The sequence below is a fragment of the Etheostoma spectabile genome, chromosome 1 (assembly GCF_008692095.1).
Source record: "Etheostoma spectabile isolate EspeVRDwgs_2016 chromosome 1, UIUC_Espe_1.0, whole genome shotgun sequence".
NCBI classification, from domain to species: Eukaryota; Metazoa; Chordata; class Actinopteri; order Perciformes; family Percidae; genus Etheostoma; species Etheostoma spectabile.
Window position 1 is genome coordinate 3473646 of NC_045733.1, and position 17796 is coordinate 3491441.

Sequence of the window (17796 nt, forward strand, 5' to 3'; positions counted from 1 at the left end):
GATTTTCCTTTATAAAGTAAATCCATTACACATACAAGCCTTAAAGGAAATCACACATTTTAGGCCTTCTGGGTTAAAATTGTTAATTCATTGACTTTCTCTGCAGCATCTATATGTTCCCTACAAAAACTTGAAAATATCACAAAATATCAAGAGGAAAATAGCACAATGCTGCATATAATATTTTTTCCACACCTCAAATTTTTCACCATACTTCTCTATACTCCCTCAGCTATCACTTGTGGTCACCCTGGCAACCCAGGCAACGGGCGGACTAATGGCAGCGAGTTCAACCTCAATGATGTTGTCAACTTCACCTGTAACAGAGGTTACATCCTCTGTGGAAATGCTCGAGCCCAGTGCCGACTCAACGGACAGTGGAGCAGCCCCCTTCCCGTCTGCAAAGGTCAAAAACACGTATATTAACACAGAGTTACAAACTTATACTCCTGTACATCCTTGTAAATGCTTTAGTTGAACCAGCTCTTCAGATTAGAGTGCATACAAGAAAGATTGCGTTGGTTCTTCTTGAGTTTCACCTTTGGTATATGTCAAGAACCATGAAAAGTAATTGTGCACACATACTTTGTCATTGTGGTGGATGACTGTAGTGGACATTCCCCGTGCGTTCACCTTTGTTTTTACTTTCAAATGAAATGAGTAACGAGATAACATACGCTGCCAACTCCTCCGATCCTAGCAGTTGTGGAGTAAAAGGTCATCATAAAACCATGCATTTTAGATGGCCAGTATGTATTCAGTATTTGTTGGCTCGATTTGCTTCTAGCTACAGTATGTCAACATTTTTTGCCAACTGTGCTGCCAGCAGACTGTGAATTTGAGAACTGAATAATTTGTGCGTAAACGCTTAGCATTGAGCTGTGTTGAGCAACAATCAGCGTGGTGTGTCTCTAAATAGACTAACAAATTCATATGTGCGCTCACCCAGCTGGGTATATGTCCACAGACACGTTCTTCTACTCTGCTAACCATGCATGTTTGTTACACTACAAGCCTCCCCAGACCTTTGGTAGTGTAACAGTTATGATATACTAAAAAAACACACAGACAGGCATTCAGCACAGCCATGAGAGCAGATCGATTCAAAGTAGTTGTTCACAGGGGTTTTCTATGGGGAGAATTCATCCTCACTTGCTTGCTTTCTCTATATCCCTCACTTTTTCCATTTATACCCTTTCTCCCCTCTCTCCCTCCCAGCAGCAGCTGTCAATTATAAGACTGAAACTTTCTTTGTTCCCATAGGGTGCCAGACACACACACACACACACACACACACACACACACACCACACACACACACACACACACACAACACACACACACACACACAATACACACACACACACCCTATATCCCCCATGGACTTGAATTTGAGGGAATGTCAGTCTCCCTTGTGATATGTGCAAAATAAAACATCTTATTGGACTGGCATCCACCCAGAGAACAGAGCAGAGTAGAAGGGACCAGTGGAGAGAATAGAGATCAAAGAACTTCAGAAAACAGAGCGGTGTGTGACAAAATAGCAGTTTAGAGAAGACCAAAACAGCATATCAAAGATAATCTGAATGTGTAACACTGTGATTCAGGGTTTAGTACACTAAAAGTATCCAACTGTGTCCTGTTTTTTGGTAGTTGTTCTGTAAAGTTTTTGCTCCATCACGTTAAACTCTTTAGCAGTGCCTGAAATCTCACTATTTACTGTAATTGCGCTATATTTACTGTCCACAGCACTCATTTAAGTGCCCTATGTGTGCCCTTCTGAGTTTTAAAGGTGTGCACTACATGGTGTCCTCAGGAGTTCCACAATGGAACAAAAATAACATACAGACAATGGCATATCAATTACTTTCCACTAACAATCCCATAATGCAACATTTTTGCACTTTACAGATGCAAAATACAGTCATGGGACGGTACACCTGTCAAGGATGGGAAAATTTACTGCTCACTTAAAATTAAACTATTGACTGTCTATTATATAGCAAGTAGTGAATGACTGAGTGATTTGGACCCAACTATGTAATTTAGCTGGTATGGGCTTCCAAATAATTATTATTACAAACAAAGTAAAAGTTTAACGCTTCCCTTCTTTTCTCTTCTCTTCCGCACATAGTATTTATAGTGTTAATTGAATAATAGTTATTTGAATAATAGTTGCCTTAGTACAATCTATATCCTGCTATATCCATGTGAACTACAAGTGAAGAAACCTTCCCAAGAACTATTTAAACAGGTTCCAACAGTGTATTCTGCTCTCTTCTGCAGTGGTAAACTGTTCTGACCCCGGTCATGTGGAGAATGGTGTGCGCCAGTCTGGCCAACGTTACCCAGAAGTCTTCAGCTATGGTGTAACTGTGGCAATCCACTGTAAACGTGGCTTCTACCTCCTTGGCTCTGCGCTCCTCACATGCCAGCATGATGGACGGGCGGACCGACCAATCCCTCGCTGCCTAGGTATGGATGGACAAAATATAGGCAGTATGGAACTTTTTGTGTTGAGAGAAACAATGTTCATATAAGTTTAAGAGACAAATGAGACAGAAGCAGAGACAGAAAGAGCAATAGATTGGCATTCATATGCCTACAATGAAAAGTTTGTCCTATTGCAAACAGGTTACAAGTTTTTGGAATTCTGCGAAAAACAATGTCTACAAAAGTTTTTTTGTGCTGAACACGGGTAGACATAAGCAGGTGGTTTTCTATTTATTTTTCTTTGTATTTGTCAGGAAAAGCCATTTGAAGAGTGAAATGGCTTTAAGAGCCACTGGGAGGAAAATGAGGAGCAAATAAGAAACCAAGAAATAAGAGAGGATTCAACAGAGAAAATGGGTGGAAAGTAATCATAAATGGAGGGCAAGAGTATGAATGAAAGATGCTTAAAGGTTTGAGCATGTTTACAGAAAAAAAGGTAGGCATGTGTCTACTTGGGCAATAGGCTTTCTTCTCAAAGTGCTACCATGGTCAATAGAAACATAGATTTAACTAGAGACCCGACGGAGGCAGATTCTGAGATTGAGAGAAAAGTACAGGGAGGCGCACAGGGCCAAAGAACAAGGACAGTAACAGAGAGGTAGAAACGGGGAACCAGACAGAGAGGAAGAGAGGGGCAGATGCTGGTGAGACGCTGGTGTCTGTTCATCGAGCATTACATTTGAGAAACAAGGTCTTATTGGAAAATTGGGGGGAGAGGGGTTATGACTGAGGGGCGAGGAGAGGATGGAGTAATACAATCTGGGAGTAAGGGGAGATATTGGAGGACCATCATTTGGCAGAAATAGAAAATCAAGAGCAGTTTCATATCTCTGTCCTCCAGAAGCATGTGCTCTGTAAAACATCGAGTTTTCCTAAATTGAAGAAAAAAGATTTTTTTTCCCACTGATGTCACTGATGTTTGACACTATGAAACGGTTTCTACTAGTGTTTTACACAGAGGAGACAGAGAGAGACTCTTGCTTTAAGTGAAATTGATTTGAGATAAGTTATAAGTTCTCTTCAGACATTTCAATTAAACTTGTAAAAATGAGCTTTACTGGCATGTCTAATACTGCAATACACTGTAAGCAAAGCAGTATGGGTTCTGTATAACCATGTGTGTATGTATAAATTGCAAAATCACAAAAGGCATAAAAAGGGGTGCAGCTAATGGTTAAGGCACATACCACATAACAAAACTGTCCTCAGTTTGATTCCAGCTGGGGGACATTTGTTGCATGTCATACGCCTGTCTCTCTCCTTCCACATTCATGGCCTGTCTCTACATCATGTAGAGGCCAGAAAATGCCAAAAAGGGGGTTAAGCAAAGGAAACCTTCTGTGTAATATTAAAGTTCACAACACAGTTGTTAAAAAAAAAAGGTCTTGCAAATACACACAGACACACTAATACTTTCTCTTTCAATCTCCCACGTTCTCTGTAGCTATTTCCTGCGGTGACCCGGGTGTACCCCCTAATGCAGTATTATCTGGAACCAACAGTTGGACATACGGTTCAGTACTGCAGTACTCATGTCTGCCTAGAGGGGTGCTGGTGGGCAATGCTACCCGCCACTGTCAGGAGGATGGCACATGGAGTGGACCGCCACCATACTGCACTGGTAAAGGCACACTGGTTTACAAAGAAGCATGTCTAGTGGTCCTCAGCTTTTAGACTAACATAGTGTAGATAAGTCTGTAACCATGTCATGCATTTGCATACTGGCTGTTCAAAACAGGAGGATTGTTGGCTGTGTTTTTTAAATCTAAAGCAATAATCCAGCAACAGGGAAACGTGTATCATGAGATGATAATAAATGCTTTTTGGATGAAGTTTGTACAATAAACACCAGAAAAAGAACTCACTACTTAAAATAAAAGGAAACTCTGTGTGACTTGAGGAAGGAAACCTGTTTAATTTGTGAGCAAAAAAGAAAATTGGTTCAGCTGTCAAAAAATAGTCTTATCCCATCTGGTGCAATAAGAGTGACTCATATCACACATGCCAGTCAGTATTAAAAATGTCTTCAGTGTGTGTTGCTGCTACATCATAACATATTGCATAATGCTGTATGTAGCTTACACTGTGCTATATGACAATAGCAGGTACTAACTACAACTGACAGGTACATTTGATTGACAGTCAGAGTCCTTGTGTATTTCAGATTTCCATATAGCACTTACTTCTTCAGCTGGATTTGCTTTTGATGTTAGATCAGTGGTTATAATGGACTGTATTCAGATGACAGTGGAAGACTTTCAACTAGTCCACTACTTAAATAACATAACATACCAGAAGAAACATTATAATTTATAATCAGTTAAACGTTTTACTAACAAACTATAGTGAACTGTATGTACAGTTTATTTGATTATAATTACCTACTTTTCAGCTTACTAAAAAAACTAGCCACTCTATGACCATGCATCCCTTCTTTGCACAAAACATTCTCTTTGCTCTTTATAGGCTATGCTAGGTCTGCTTTCATCTTACCTTCGGATTTACATCCTTAAAATAGTTCATGGAGGTTGCTGTCTTTGCTACCTAAACCTATTCCTACTATCTGTCCCTAAAGCCAGGACGTAATTTTGAAAAATATGTCATTTAAGAATGCTGTTCCTGCTGCTTGGAATCAGTTACAAAATAATCAGAATCTTTGGGAGCTGGTCTCTGGATGTATTTAAAGTGTTTTTTAATGGAATTGGAGGGAGGCACATCTGAATGTAGATGTTTTGATTGATTGATCCCAAATGTTGATGACTGTTATTGTCACGTTGTAACCTACGTTATAATGCTCGCCTAGCTGATAGCACGCCAACATACTTTGCAACTGACTAGCTAGTAGTGCTTACCTAGCTACTGCGCATGTGCAACTCCCACAAAAGATTGAACAGAAGTGAGAAGCTTCACTTCGTAAAACAGAGAGCTCAACACACAAGGTGAAAAGAATAAAATATAAATATTGTGTTAAATCACATAAACCTATTCTGGTACAACCTCTAAATGCAATTATGAAACTAAAAAAGAGCATAATATGAGCACTTTAAATTGTGTTTTGTTTTTGTGTCTGCAACAGTGTGCCCTTTTTTGGCCAAGAGTGTTTTGAAAAAGATATTGTTTTCTTAGTTAAATAAAGGTTAAATAAAATAAATGTTATCAAAGCAATCAATTCATTTACAATGCAGAGAAATAAATATATTCATTACTAGTATAAGCATACTGTACCGTATGTAACGGCTTTAGCTGCATGTGTAAAAAACATGCAGGGGAAATAAGGTGGAAGAGTCCTGGTTTACTCCTCAGGTTGTAAGTGCTGCTATACAGTAGGCTTACGCAGATCCCACAACACTACAACACTACAACTAATAATTTCCAAACTCAGCATCAACTGTCTCAATAGCTGAAAAGCAATAAGCTTACTGTGCTGGCCTCAAAACAGAACGCTCAGCAGGGCAGAATCCATCCTGCAGCTGAAGACCTCATTGACATGCAAGGCGCTCCATTTGGAACTGTACCCTGTTAAACTCACAAATCCCTACCAATGGAATTTAAGCTGCTAAAATTGTGACACGCTCAGTGCTTTTAATGCTAAAAAATTTGGTATAGCCTAAACACAAAGTTCAGTTCTACAAAGTGTGCGTGTGTGGGTATATACGTATATGTGTGTGTCAGTGTCACTGTATATGAAAAACTGAGTAGACGTAAAATATTTGTGCATTTTCTGCAACAGAAGTTAGAAGATGACAAAATGCTTTTTAGTTGATGTGGTTGACCTTTAGTGTGAATGCACGCCTACATTATATTTTTAGCAATGTGGCCCCAGTAAGAGACAACCTCTTGCTCTGTGTTTTACTGTTTACTTACATAAAATCACTAAAACCTATTGGGAGACTAATGGACATAACTTGACTGCAGCTGGGGTTTCACATTAGCTGTATTGAGTGTATTGGGATTTTTCTTGCATGTGTGTTTCTATGTTTGTATCTCATCAGTTCAGGACTTTGTGGGGGTCCTTAATTGCTTCAATGGTGTGTGGACCTGTGTGGCTGTTTGTGTATGTGTGGTACATTAACTTAATGTCTTTTTTCTCGCAATAGGTGTTACTCCAGGAATCTGTGGAGACCCAGGGATCCCTCCCCACGGTGCCCGTCTGGGCGGGGAAGAATTTAAAACCAAGAGCCTGCTGCGTTTCAGCTGCGAGGCGGGATATAATCTGATTGGCTCAGCCGAAAGGACCTGCCTTCACAACAGCACCTGGAGCGGCACACAGCCGGTCTGTCAAGGTGGGGAAGTGTGGCAAAGATGTTATTTGGCTACGTAACTACTTAAGTGACTACGTGAAAATTGAAAGATGAAACAAAAGTCCCTAGACTCCTACTGCAACTCACACTTCAAACAGAAAACAAATCACCTTAATTTTTCACATTATTATTATTTACATTATTAATTCCATCATAGCACTTGGTATAGTATTGAATGTCAAAGCAGGGAATTCTTTCTCAAGAAAAAATATTTATTTGTTCTATATAAACCCAGGTTTGTGGCATATCAACCTAATTATTCGGCATGTTATGTGAAAATAATTTAGCACAGCTTCCAAAGTTAAGCAGCTTAATCTTTGCTTTGTATATACATTCAAAAAATACAAAATAAACTAAATTCACAATTGTCTTTCAACAGGAAAAATTCACTTAATGTAATCGGTTTATGGAAGTAGCAGTTTGTACAAAAAAAATAAAGATTTAAGTTTGTGTGCATCCATATTTATATCAGTGTGGCCCAGATACAAAGGATTGAAGTGTGCCACTCCTAACTGACTAAGCTGGATCTTCCACAGTGCTGTGGTGATAAAGTGTGTTCTATACAACAGCAATTTTCAAAGACACTTTAAACCCATGGAGGTTTAGGGGAAATTAAAGTGGGTCCCTATAGTGCTGTAGAGACACTGGAATGCCAAGCTGCTGCCTGTGTTACCTTCCCTATTTCCAACTATGTTGGGTAGGCCGAATAAAACACTGCTGACATTCACTTAATTCTACTCTGACACTGATTTTAGATTCAGTGTGATAGATTAGTTGTTCTAGCAGTAATTTAAGTGGATAGGGGGAAGAAGAATGAGTCATAGTTTAGTATTTAGTTTTAGTATACTCCTCTATATTATGTGTGGCTGTGACTCAAAACACCACCAGTAACGCCAAGGATAGAATACTGAAAAACATAAAACATTTTATTTAATGTTAAACCATATATTTGACTGCGAAAATGCTATATATTTTGTTAAATGATTTTCATCTGCCGATTTATATGAAAGGTTAATGCCAGTCTGTGGAACATAACTACTTAGATATGTTTCTTCCGAAAGCAGTACAGGCCCTGTTGAAACTGAAGGAATTATTATTCTTTATTCCTGAAAATAAATTGCCTTTTTGTTGGGTTAACATATTCAAAAACTCACCAATATTGGTGCTTGCATCAAGTCTGGTGAAAATGTACGTATTTTAAGGGTTTCGGGAATAAGCGCACAAGCTAGCGCCCCCTAAATAATTTAAAAAAAACTGATCCCCTGCAGTATGTTTAACATAGACTCACGAAACTTGGTACACATATGTAGCAAGTCAAGACATACATAAAACGCTGTTGGAGCCATACCCTAAGCCCAACAGGATGTCCGCAATTTTTGAATTGAAAGTTCAAAATTAGTGCATTTTGGCCATTTCCATGTTGTACTTTAACAAACTCCTCCTAGAGATTTCATCCGATCAACTTCAAATTTGGTGTGTACCATCTTAAGACCTTAGGGATGAAAAGTTATTAAAAGAAAAACTTTTTGTCATAGGGCATGGCCGTGGCAGGGAGGCCATTTTGTGCGTTTCGCCATCGAAACAGGAAATGGGTGTAACTTGAGTGTACATTGTCCAATTAGCTCAAAACTTTTCAAAAGTCATCAGTGTCCAACCCTGACGACATATACTTCACCCTAGTGGTAACAGTAAGTAGGCCTAAAAGTCAAGGTGCTGTACTTCAACAAACTCCGTCTATAGATTTCATGGGATCAACTTGTAATGCAGTCTGTATCATCTAAAGTTAAGGATGCAAAGTTATGAAAAGAAAAACTTTTCGTCAATGGTGCAGGCGTGGCGTGGCGGCTGTTTTGAGTGTTTAGCGATGAGTGAGAAAGTGGCTGGTACTATAGTGTACATTTTCATATCTGCTTGAAATTTCCCACGGAGATTTATTCTTTGCTGTTAGTCTACTCCAGAGCCAAAGCCAGGCTAAGATTAATCCTGGAGTCTCATGTTAAATCATGCTTCCCTGATCCAAAATAAATTTAACGTTATTCGTTTAACGTTTATTACACCATGCCCTTTGACAATTTTGTTTTAACTACTATTATTTTATGGAGACATCACCAGTGCAAGTGGCACAAGTTTGGATTTTTGATCGGTAGTGTTCAGGCTGTAGGCGGTTATAAATGGTTGCAACACACCCAGCTGTGGGTGGTGGGCTAATGGGCCGGAGGTTCAGATCACTTCTTTAGGTGGAGGCTTCTAGAGCTGGTGTATGCAGCTTCATGTTTATAAAGGACGCTCTCCGGAGATTAAGTGGGACAATGCCACTATATTCCCAGATGACATTAATGGCAGACTGGTCAGAGACCAATACATTAATGATTTCATTTTCTTGTTGCTTGGCCTTCTCTAATAAAGGATAGTTTGTGTTACTCCTTAATATGTATGCCTAATGTTTTTTATTTGGTATTATTTGGCTTACTTTGGTTTCATAACCTGCTCAATTAGTCTCATATCACTAGACCAATAACTTGGCCTATATACGTATATAGTGTAGCATACATTCATCACACAGGGAACACCACAATGCTTCTTAATCTTTTTATTTTGGTGCTGTCACTTGTCAGCTTGGAGCTTGGGAGAACAAAAAAAATATTTTTCTAGTTAATTGTACAAAGATATTTTGGATTAGACATAGCTTATAGAGATTTGTGCATATGGTTGTAAAACATGTTCTCGCACTGTGAATAAGGGTTTAAAATCAAGCCTAGTCATTAGGGTAAATTTCCTGAGGAACATTAATTCCCTCTGCTCACTTTAAAGGCAAAGTAGGCTAAATAATACATTTTATTTTCATAGTGCTTTACATGGTAGGCTACTCAAAGAAACTTTACAGTAAAACCAGCACATTTAGCAAATAAAAACAGATACAGCAATAAAACCATCCGTCCGTTTTAGTCTGTTTGGCTTTTTCTGTCTGTTTGATAACAGCCGTATTTCCCTTTTTGCAAATGTGCTTCACCTCCTTGTTACTTTCTATTAGAAGCTGCTGCTCATTGGATGAAACATATGCCGCATGTGTCTTCTCCATTTCTGCATGAGTAAATCTGTGATCAGTACCATGATCTATTTAAAAAAAGCCTTGAACGTGCACTTATCCCAGCTGTCTACACCTGGCTTGACATAGCTTCACCTTCTCATCCAGGCTCAGCAAACGTGCAACTAAGTCAAGCTGCACTTTTTCAGTTGTCCTGAATATTTTCATTCTACTTTTGTACAACAGACCCCCAGCCTGACGACATATACAGGCCAATATTGACTTTTGTTATAGCGCCACCCACTGGCAACAGGAAATCAGCCTTATATGACACACTTCATCCGATTTACATGAAAGTCATAATGTGTGGTCTACATGTGATACTGAGCTGTCCCCTATACTTTAACCATGCCCACTTACTCAGACCATGTCCCTTTTCCTAACATTTGAACCATTTAAGTTAGAGTCTTGTGTGAGGTGTCATTAAACTCAGGAGAGTTCCTTCTTCATTGGTGATGGTTTGGACCGCCCCTTATTTGTAAGCCACGCCCCATTTTTAACTGGTGACCCATTTAAGGAAAGGTCTTATGTGAGGTATAAATGAACTCAGCAGAGATTTCCTTTGTTATTGGTAAAGGTTTGCCCCGGCCCCTTTCACAGCTATTGAACTGTATGACGTAGAGTCCTGTTTGAGGTTTCATTGAACTCAGCAGTGAGTTCCCTTTTCATTGGGGATGATTTGCAGTGTCTGAGTGTTGCGCAAACGCACGGTCACAATGAGCGGCATGAGCCAATAACCCGGACCCACGCAGTTTAGCGAGGGCCCGTCCAACGCTGATGCAGCGTTAATTATTCTTTCTTTCTTTTTCCCGGCAAATGTATTGCCTTTTCGAGGGGCTTAACAGATTCAAAAACTCACCAGAATGTTTTTGAAAATGAAAATTTACATATTTTATAGGTTTCAGGAATAGGCGCACAAAAATGGCTCGCTAGCGCCCCCTACAAAATTAAAAAAAAGTTGAGCCCCTGCAGTACATTTAACTTAGACTCTTGAAACTTGGTACATATATAGCATGTCAAGACGTACATAAAACGCCATTGGAGCCATACCCTAAACCGCCAGGAAGTCGGCCGTTTTTAATTGAAAGTTAGAAATTAGTGCATTGAGTTCTCTTTTTACTCAAACTTGACTAAAATGACAAGACTTTTATTTGACTAAAACTTGACTAGCAAAAAAACATATGTGAATGACTAAATATGACTAAAACTTACTAAGACTAAATTAAAAATAGGTGACAAAGGTGTTGTTTTTGCCTCTGACAGGTGTCAAGTGTCTGACAATGTTATGGAAAGGATCCCTACAGAGATAGATCTTTTAAAACCTCTTTGAGACCTTTCTGTTTAACCAGAAACAGCTCTGAGGTCGCTACCACTAAACCCACCAGACTCCATTTTAAAAAATCTATACTTTTAGCGAGTATAGAGCCAACATATTTTCACGTGAATCAGTAAACTATGTGTTTATTTCAACCAAAACTAGAGTTGTGATGGTTGGAAAAGTGGAAAGACACCCCAAAACATAGTTTTATTTTGGGTCTGTCGACTTTGATTGAAGTGTATTTTACTATATTAAAATTACTGTTCAGAATTGGCCTATTATCTTACATTGTAGCTTGTTTTGCTGCTGCCGACTACAACGATCTTGCTTAATAATGGACCAATGTCAAAAATTGTTTTTCCCATCAGTCACTTAGACACAAAAACATAGGAAAATAGGGTCCAGGTTGGAAAAAAAAACTGTAGTTGCCCTTCAACACAAGAAACCCTCCCCCAAATATAGAACTGTCAAACGCAGGACTCTAAACTGTAGCGATATTAAAAAGTAGTCCAATTATGTGGACAGTTTGTTGTTGAGGCTGTGTGAAATAATTAATTTTACTTCTACTGTCTTGAAACGTTTGCCTTCATGTGAATCACTAACATCAAAATCTAGCCCTCTAGTCTTACCTCCAAGGTGTGTGTCTCTTTTGCTTCTGTGCCAGTTTGTGTTTGTGCACTACTAATTATTTATTTCTGTCTACAGTTGTTTTTCATTAAGCTAATAGTGGTTAAAAGCTGATTCAGAAAGGATGAGACATCTATCACTGACACACAAAGACAAAGCAATCCATACACACACACACACACACAAACACACAAACACACACACACACACACACACACACACACATATATACAGACTGTTGCTCACAGCACGTATACTATACTACACTCAGAGACACAAACAAGAAGCTTCCGTAGACATACACATGCATGGTGTGTTCCACCTACACACACACTCTGTCACACGCACTCTTGGACAGACCTTTAAAGAGCTCTAACTGATGAATCCTATCAATAGGTGTTTGATTATTAAAGGCTGTCAGTGTTCATGATCTTATTAGTGGAGTGTGCTGTGGTTGTCTGTAATTCCTGTCTCTTCTGTTAATGTGCTGTGCCTGCAAACTAAGATCGATGGATCACTAGTTTGGACCAGAGACCTAGTCCCTTGCCATCTGCCTTCTTGTGTGGTGCAAGTCTTACAATTTACCAGACCAGCAATGGTTCAAAACAAAAGAGAGCAAGAAATGGATAAAGATTCTAGCTTTGACTTCTTTGAATAAAAACTTGTTCCAAAAGAACCCAAAGGAACACCTAAGATTCTAACAACGCATTGTATAGGCCATGACAATTTTTTTAGAACACTGTTGCATACCGGCAGAATCAGGCAACAACTGTTCCTAAAGAAGTTTAAGGCTCTGCGCTTTATTCACTGGCATTTTGGCAGTTAGAGTGGGTGCTGTAGATGTATTAGCATTCTCTAGCACACAACTGGAATACTCTACAGCAGCCAATCAGAGCTGGGAATCAATCCAACACCCTTTAGTTATTAATCTGCCTCACTAACTGAAGGACATATTTTATGTTACTTCCAGCTGACTTCAGTGATACGCTCATTATTGCAGCCACCACTGATCAGCCTTAAGTGACAGTGAGACAGCATTGCTCCCACTGATATTATCACTGTGATTAATCCCCGCTGTTTAATATTTCCTCAATTCTCAGCTGTATCGTGTGGTAACCCCGGCACCCCAGCACACAGCAGAATTGTCTTCAGTGATGGCATCACCTTTGGCAGCTCAGTTGCTTATGCATGCTGGGACGGCTTCAAAACATCAGGCCTGACCACCAGACACTGCACAACAAATGGGACATGGACAGGACAACCCCCAGACTGCACTGGTAAGATAGATTTAATATCATTGCTTCTTCTGTTACTTGTACTTATGTTATTATTAATGGTAACAGCAGGGGATGAAGTCAGTTTTATGTAAAATGGTGCCACATGCAAATAGTATTAATGTTGCTACGCGCATAGTTTTTTTTTTTTTGTGAAGGATCCAAGAGTAGTATAAATTCTGCATGGATTGGGCTACCTGCTGCATTGCAGGTATAAGCCTTTACATGCCTAAGGTTGTTGTGTTCAAGATTTCAACTTGTATAGTTAAACTAAAAGAGCCAGAAAGTGGTTTGAAAAGAAGGGAAAAACAAGGTGGGGGGTGGTTGAATAGAAGCTTCAGGAAAGTTACGGTAAGAAAAGCAGTCTGTGAGAGAGTTGAGTTAGAGGACGAGATGAAGGCGGCGGCAAGAAAACGCACAGAAAGCACAATGAGTTATAGTTATAGAGTTATTGTTGTAAAATGATTAGATCAGATTACTGTGTCCAAAACTGTTACTGCCCTTATGCAGTACTACACTACTGCAGGTTTGCTGGAACAACAGATGTAGACTCTAAATGCCGTATTCCTGGCTTGTCCTGTAAAATATCTCTTTCCTCCTTAAGTGATCAGTTGCGGAGATCCTGGCCCAGTAGCCAATGGGATTTATCTAGGAAGTGAGTTTGCCTTTAACCACACGGTGACATACCGCTGTAACCCTGGTCACCTGATGGAACCCCCTGGACACAGTGTTCTGCGCTGCACTAAAGATGGGACTTGGAACCAAACCAAGCCCAGCTGTAAAGGTAAGATCAACTAAAACCAAATAACTGACTGTTTCCATAAATAATTGCTTCCAAAGTAATAATGCCTGTTGATGGATCCACAGATTCATACAGGATGTCAGTGAACAATGTGTCTTGCAATAATTTGATACATATTAGTCAGAAAAAGTGGATTTTTAAAACATATTTTGCATATGCTTCCCTTAAATTTGGTTATTTTCATAAATGCTATTTGATTTGTTTTTTTAAATAATTACAACAGAACAAACATGATAAACTAATGAAAAATAAAAATAATGAATATACATTGAAAAGACTAGACATAAAAACAAATGTATATATATATATATATATATATATATATGTATATACTTTTAAACTACTACTACAACTTGTTATTGTCAATTTTTCAACATTCAAGATTCTCAGTTATGTGATTCTTATGTGAATAAAATATGTAACTGTGCTAAGAGAGACATTTTAGCACACTTTAGCAAACACCATTCTATTTTTAAAGAGAAATTAAGTTTGTTTCAACTATCAAGAGTAATTTTGAGAGTTGGTATTGATATACTATCACAAATTAATTATGTATCTTAATGTGTAAATGTATCCTTACTTTACAGTTGACAAGTCTCAATGTAAATGTTCTAATAACAAGGTACTTAACAATGAAGGATAACGAGGGCAGTTTTGTTATAGAGCTGTGCAATTGCAGCAAAAATGCTTCACAAAAAAAGGTAAAATTAAAAAAGAACAATAGTATTTTAATGGGAGCTGGCATACTAAAATAATAGATTGTGACTCTAGCTTAGAAAATGGCCAAGGGAAGACTAACATTGCTCCTCACAATGACAGTGTTAAATTAGGGTTTATTTCCTGAATCCCTTCTTTTTTTCACAAACACAAAGGGGAAAATAAAAAAGAAATGCATTAAAATAAAATGAATTTGAGTTTCACAATTCCAATATTTAGAGTTTAGACTATAATACTCAAAAACAGTAACAGGGAATGTTTCCTGAGATCCTCCCTGCCGTTTCTTCTCACAAACAGAAAATCTCCTGCTGGCTCCTGTAGTTGCAGAGGCTTTGAACTGAGATGAAAAAAACTGAGAAAGCCGGCAGAGAGGCTACTGAGAGGGAACCAGAGAGTGATGCAGAGAGCGTAAAACCGGAGAAGTAAAAGATACTGTAGGTGATAGAAAAAAAGACTCAGGCAGGACAAATTTGAAGGAATGAGGAAGAATGGGAAACAGTGGCAAGATACAGGTAGAAAATGCTGCTAGTCCTATCTCTTTCTGTTTCTTTTCCTTTTGTTTCCCCTTTACCCTCCTTTGCACCTCACTTTTCTCCTCTGTAGGTTCTACTTCCTCTGTTCACATGTTTTTGCCCCCTCTGTTTTTTCCCACTTCAAACAATCCACACGTTTTCATTTGAACTTGTTTTGGAACAACAGCTTCCTCATACACAGACGCACACATGCACACACAGAAAGTATTGTATGGAGGAGTTGTAAGCCATAAAAGTGTAGCTTGACAGGCAGAATGAATCAAGTGAGGAATAAATAGAGATAGAGCAGAGAAGTAATGAGGTGGAGGCATTGGGGAAAGAAAGAAAGTAAAGGGAGGACAGAGGGGGGGAAGAATTAAATAGATGAAGAGGTGTAGTGGAAGAATGTGGTCTAGACCTACTCTATGTGTAAAGTGTCTCGAGACAACTCTTGTTATGAATTGATACTATAAATAAAATTGAATTGAATTGAAGAAAACATTAACAGAGAAAGGAGACACAAAAAATGCAAAGAGTCAGTAATGCAGAGATTAAGAAAGAAAGAAATTGGGATGAGGAAAAAGAGAGAGTCAAGTGGGTGAATGAAAATGGAAAAACAGAGAATGTGATGAGCCATCAGTGGAGCTACAAGGAGAAAGTGACAGAGAAGCGAGAGGGGAAGCAAGTGATGGGAGAAACAAAAAGAGGCAAATCAATACCTGCCCCAAACCTGTAAACACATGGTGAGAAAAGGGATTAAGCCCATACAATATGTTGGCTGGCTGAATTGTGCCAAGAGAGATATACCCAAAAGACAGAGGGAGGGAGGGAAAGGCCGTAATGGTGTAAGAAGGAGACCAAGAGCAATGAGAAAGGATAAAAGAGGACTGGAACTGGGACAGAAAGAAAAGGAATGGTGCAGTGAGAAAGAGAAGAAGGGCTGGAGGGAGAGATTGGAAAAAAGTAGGAAGACAGAAAGGAGGCAGGGGACCAAAGTGTAAGAAAAAACAGAGTGGAGACAGAGAAACGGGTATCAGTGATCGCAGTGACAGTAAGTGAAAAGCAAAGGTGTGTATCCAAGCAGTGGTGAGTTACTCCTCCAGACATGTGAAGCCAATCCAGTTTACTCACAACAGGGGAGAGACAAAGAAAATGAAAGAGAAATTTTGCAGTTCTTTTGGTCTTCAGAGACTTGCAGAATTATTGTTGAGGAATATTAAATCAATCAATATCAATCAATAAGAGTTTTCATTCTAATTTTAGACAGCTGGAGTTTGATCTCTAGGAACAAAGTCCTTTATGAAAACACTCATCGTATTATGAATTTGATTCTCCATTAGCTGTTGGCTACACAATGGAAAGCAGGGACGGACTGGGAGTGAAAAATTGCCTTCGAGGTTTTGACTCAGAACGGCTCAACAAATTTCCCAAATAGTCTACATTGATTGTAATTTATTAATGTTGAGCACTCATTTAATGAATAACCATATCCATTGGTGCATAACAATCACTTTAACATTTTGAAAGTTTTCTGTAACATGTCAACCTGTTTTTAATGTCCTACCCCATCCAGGCTGTGGTGGGTTGGTTTATGAAAGGTTTCATTGACTTTATGAAACGTTTCAGCAAAAGCATAACTAGTATCACTAGGGTCACTGGGCTGCTCATTCTGCTCTATCGCATCTCTGCTGCCACAGCCTTCAGACTCACTATGCTGAGATGATTGACTAGTAACAGCGCCAAACAAATAATTCAACATTGGTTGTTCAACTTTTCATCAACACCTGTGTGTGTGTGTGTGTTTGTGTTTGTGTGTGTGTGTGTGTGTGTGTGTGGTCTCTGTGTTTGTGTCTGTGTCTGTGTGTGTGGCTGTGGGTGTGTGTGCATCTTTTTCCACCAGGGCCCAGGTAAAGTTAGAATGGACTGGACCAAAAGTCATTGGCTGGGAGAGAGAGGGTGACTGATGTAATACCCAATCTCAGTCTACTTGCCTGGGCCAGTCAGTCTCAGAGCACTTGGTTACTTTTATTATTGACTGGGCTGGGATTATTTAAATAAAAATTATATTTTGCTTTGCATCAGGCCCAATTGTCAAGCGGCCCACAGGGTAAACTCCCTGTACTCCAGATGGCCAGTCCGTCGTTGATGGAAAGTGATGAACAGCATGCTTTAAGAAACTGGATTTGACATTTTCTTGTGTGCAAGTGTGACAATTTTAAAATGGGACTAACAACAAGCAGAACACATTGTAGAATAGAGAAAAATAACATGGGGAAATGAAACTCTTTTGTGAGTATGGAAGGATGACTTTTGGGAGATGCAAGGCTTCTCCCGGACACAAGTGACATACAAAGCCAGAATTAATCATCTGATTTGTTTTCTGCTCTGAGCACCCAGCAGTTGCCTAGAAAGTGCAATATTACAAAAAAAATATTTTTCGTAGTACAAACCTTTTTTGGTAATTGCAGTATGCTTCCTGCTTCTTACAGTGCAGATGCTTTGCTGCTTGCTCCTGCCTCTGCATGCATATTTCTGCTGATAATCTTGCTTTTCCTCTGAGAGAAACTATAAGCAGTGGCTCTTGGATACTAATAAATCACTGGACTATACATTTTTTGTAGACATAGTAGGTTATTGCCATATTTAAAAAAAGCAGTGACTCTGCTGT

At 39.1% G+C, this 17796-nt stretch overlaps 1 protein-coding gene across 1 annotated transcript in view; it reads left to right on the plus strand.

Annotated features, from left to right (window-relative positions):
- LOC116703903 (CUB and sushi domain-containing protein 1) overlaps nt 1-17796 on the plus strand; it is a 199153-nt gene that overhangs the window by 159109 nt on the left and 22248 nt on the right. Inside the window, exons 52-57 of the mRNA XM_032539380.1 lie at nt 233-406; nt 2286-2474; nt 3937-4113; nt 6590-6775; nt 12924-13100; nt 13702-13881. Coding sequence (XP_032395271.1) covers nt 233-406; nt 2286-2474; nt 3937-4113; nt 6590-6775; nt 12924-13100; nt 13702-13881 — 1083 coding nt within the window. The remainder of the gene's footprint in view (nt 1-232; nt 407-2285; nt 2475-3936; nt 4114-6589; nt 6776-12923; nt 13101-13701; nt 13882-17796) is intronic.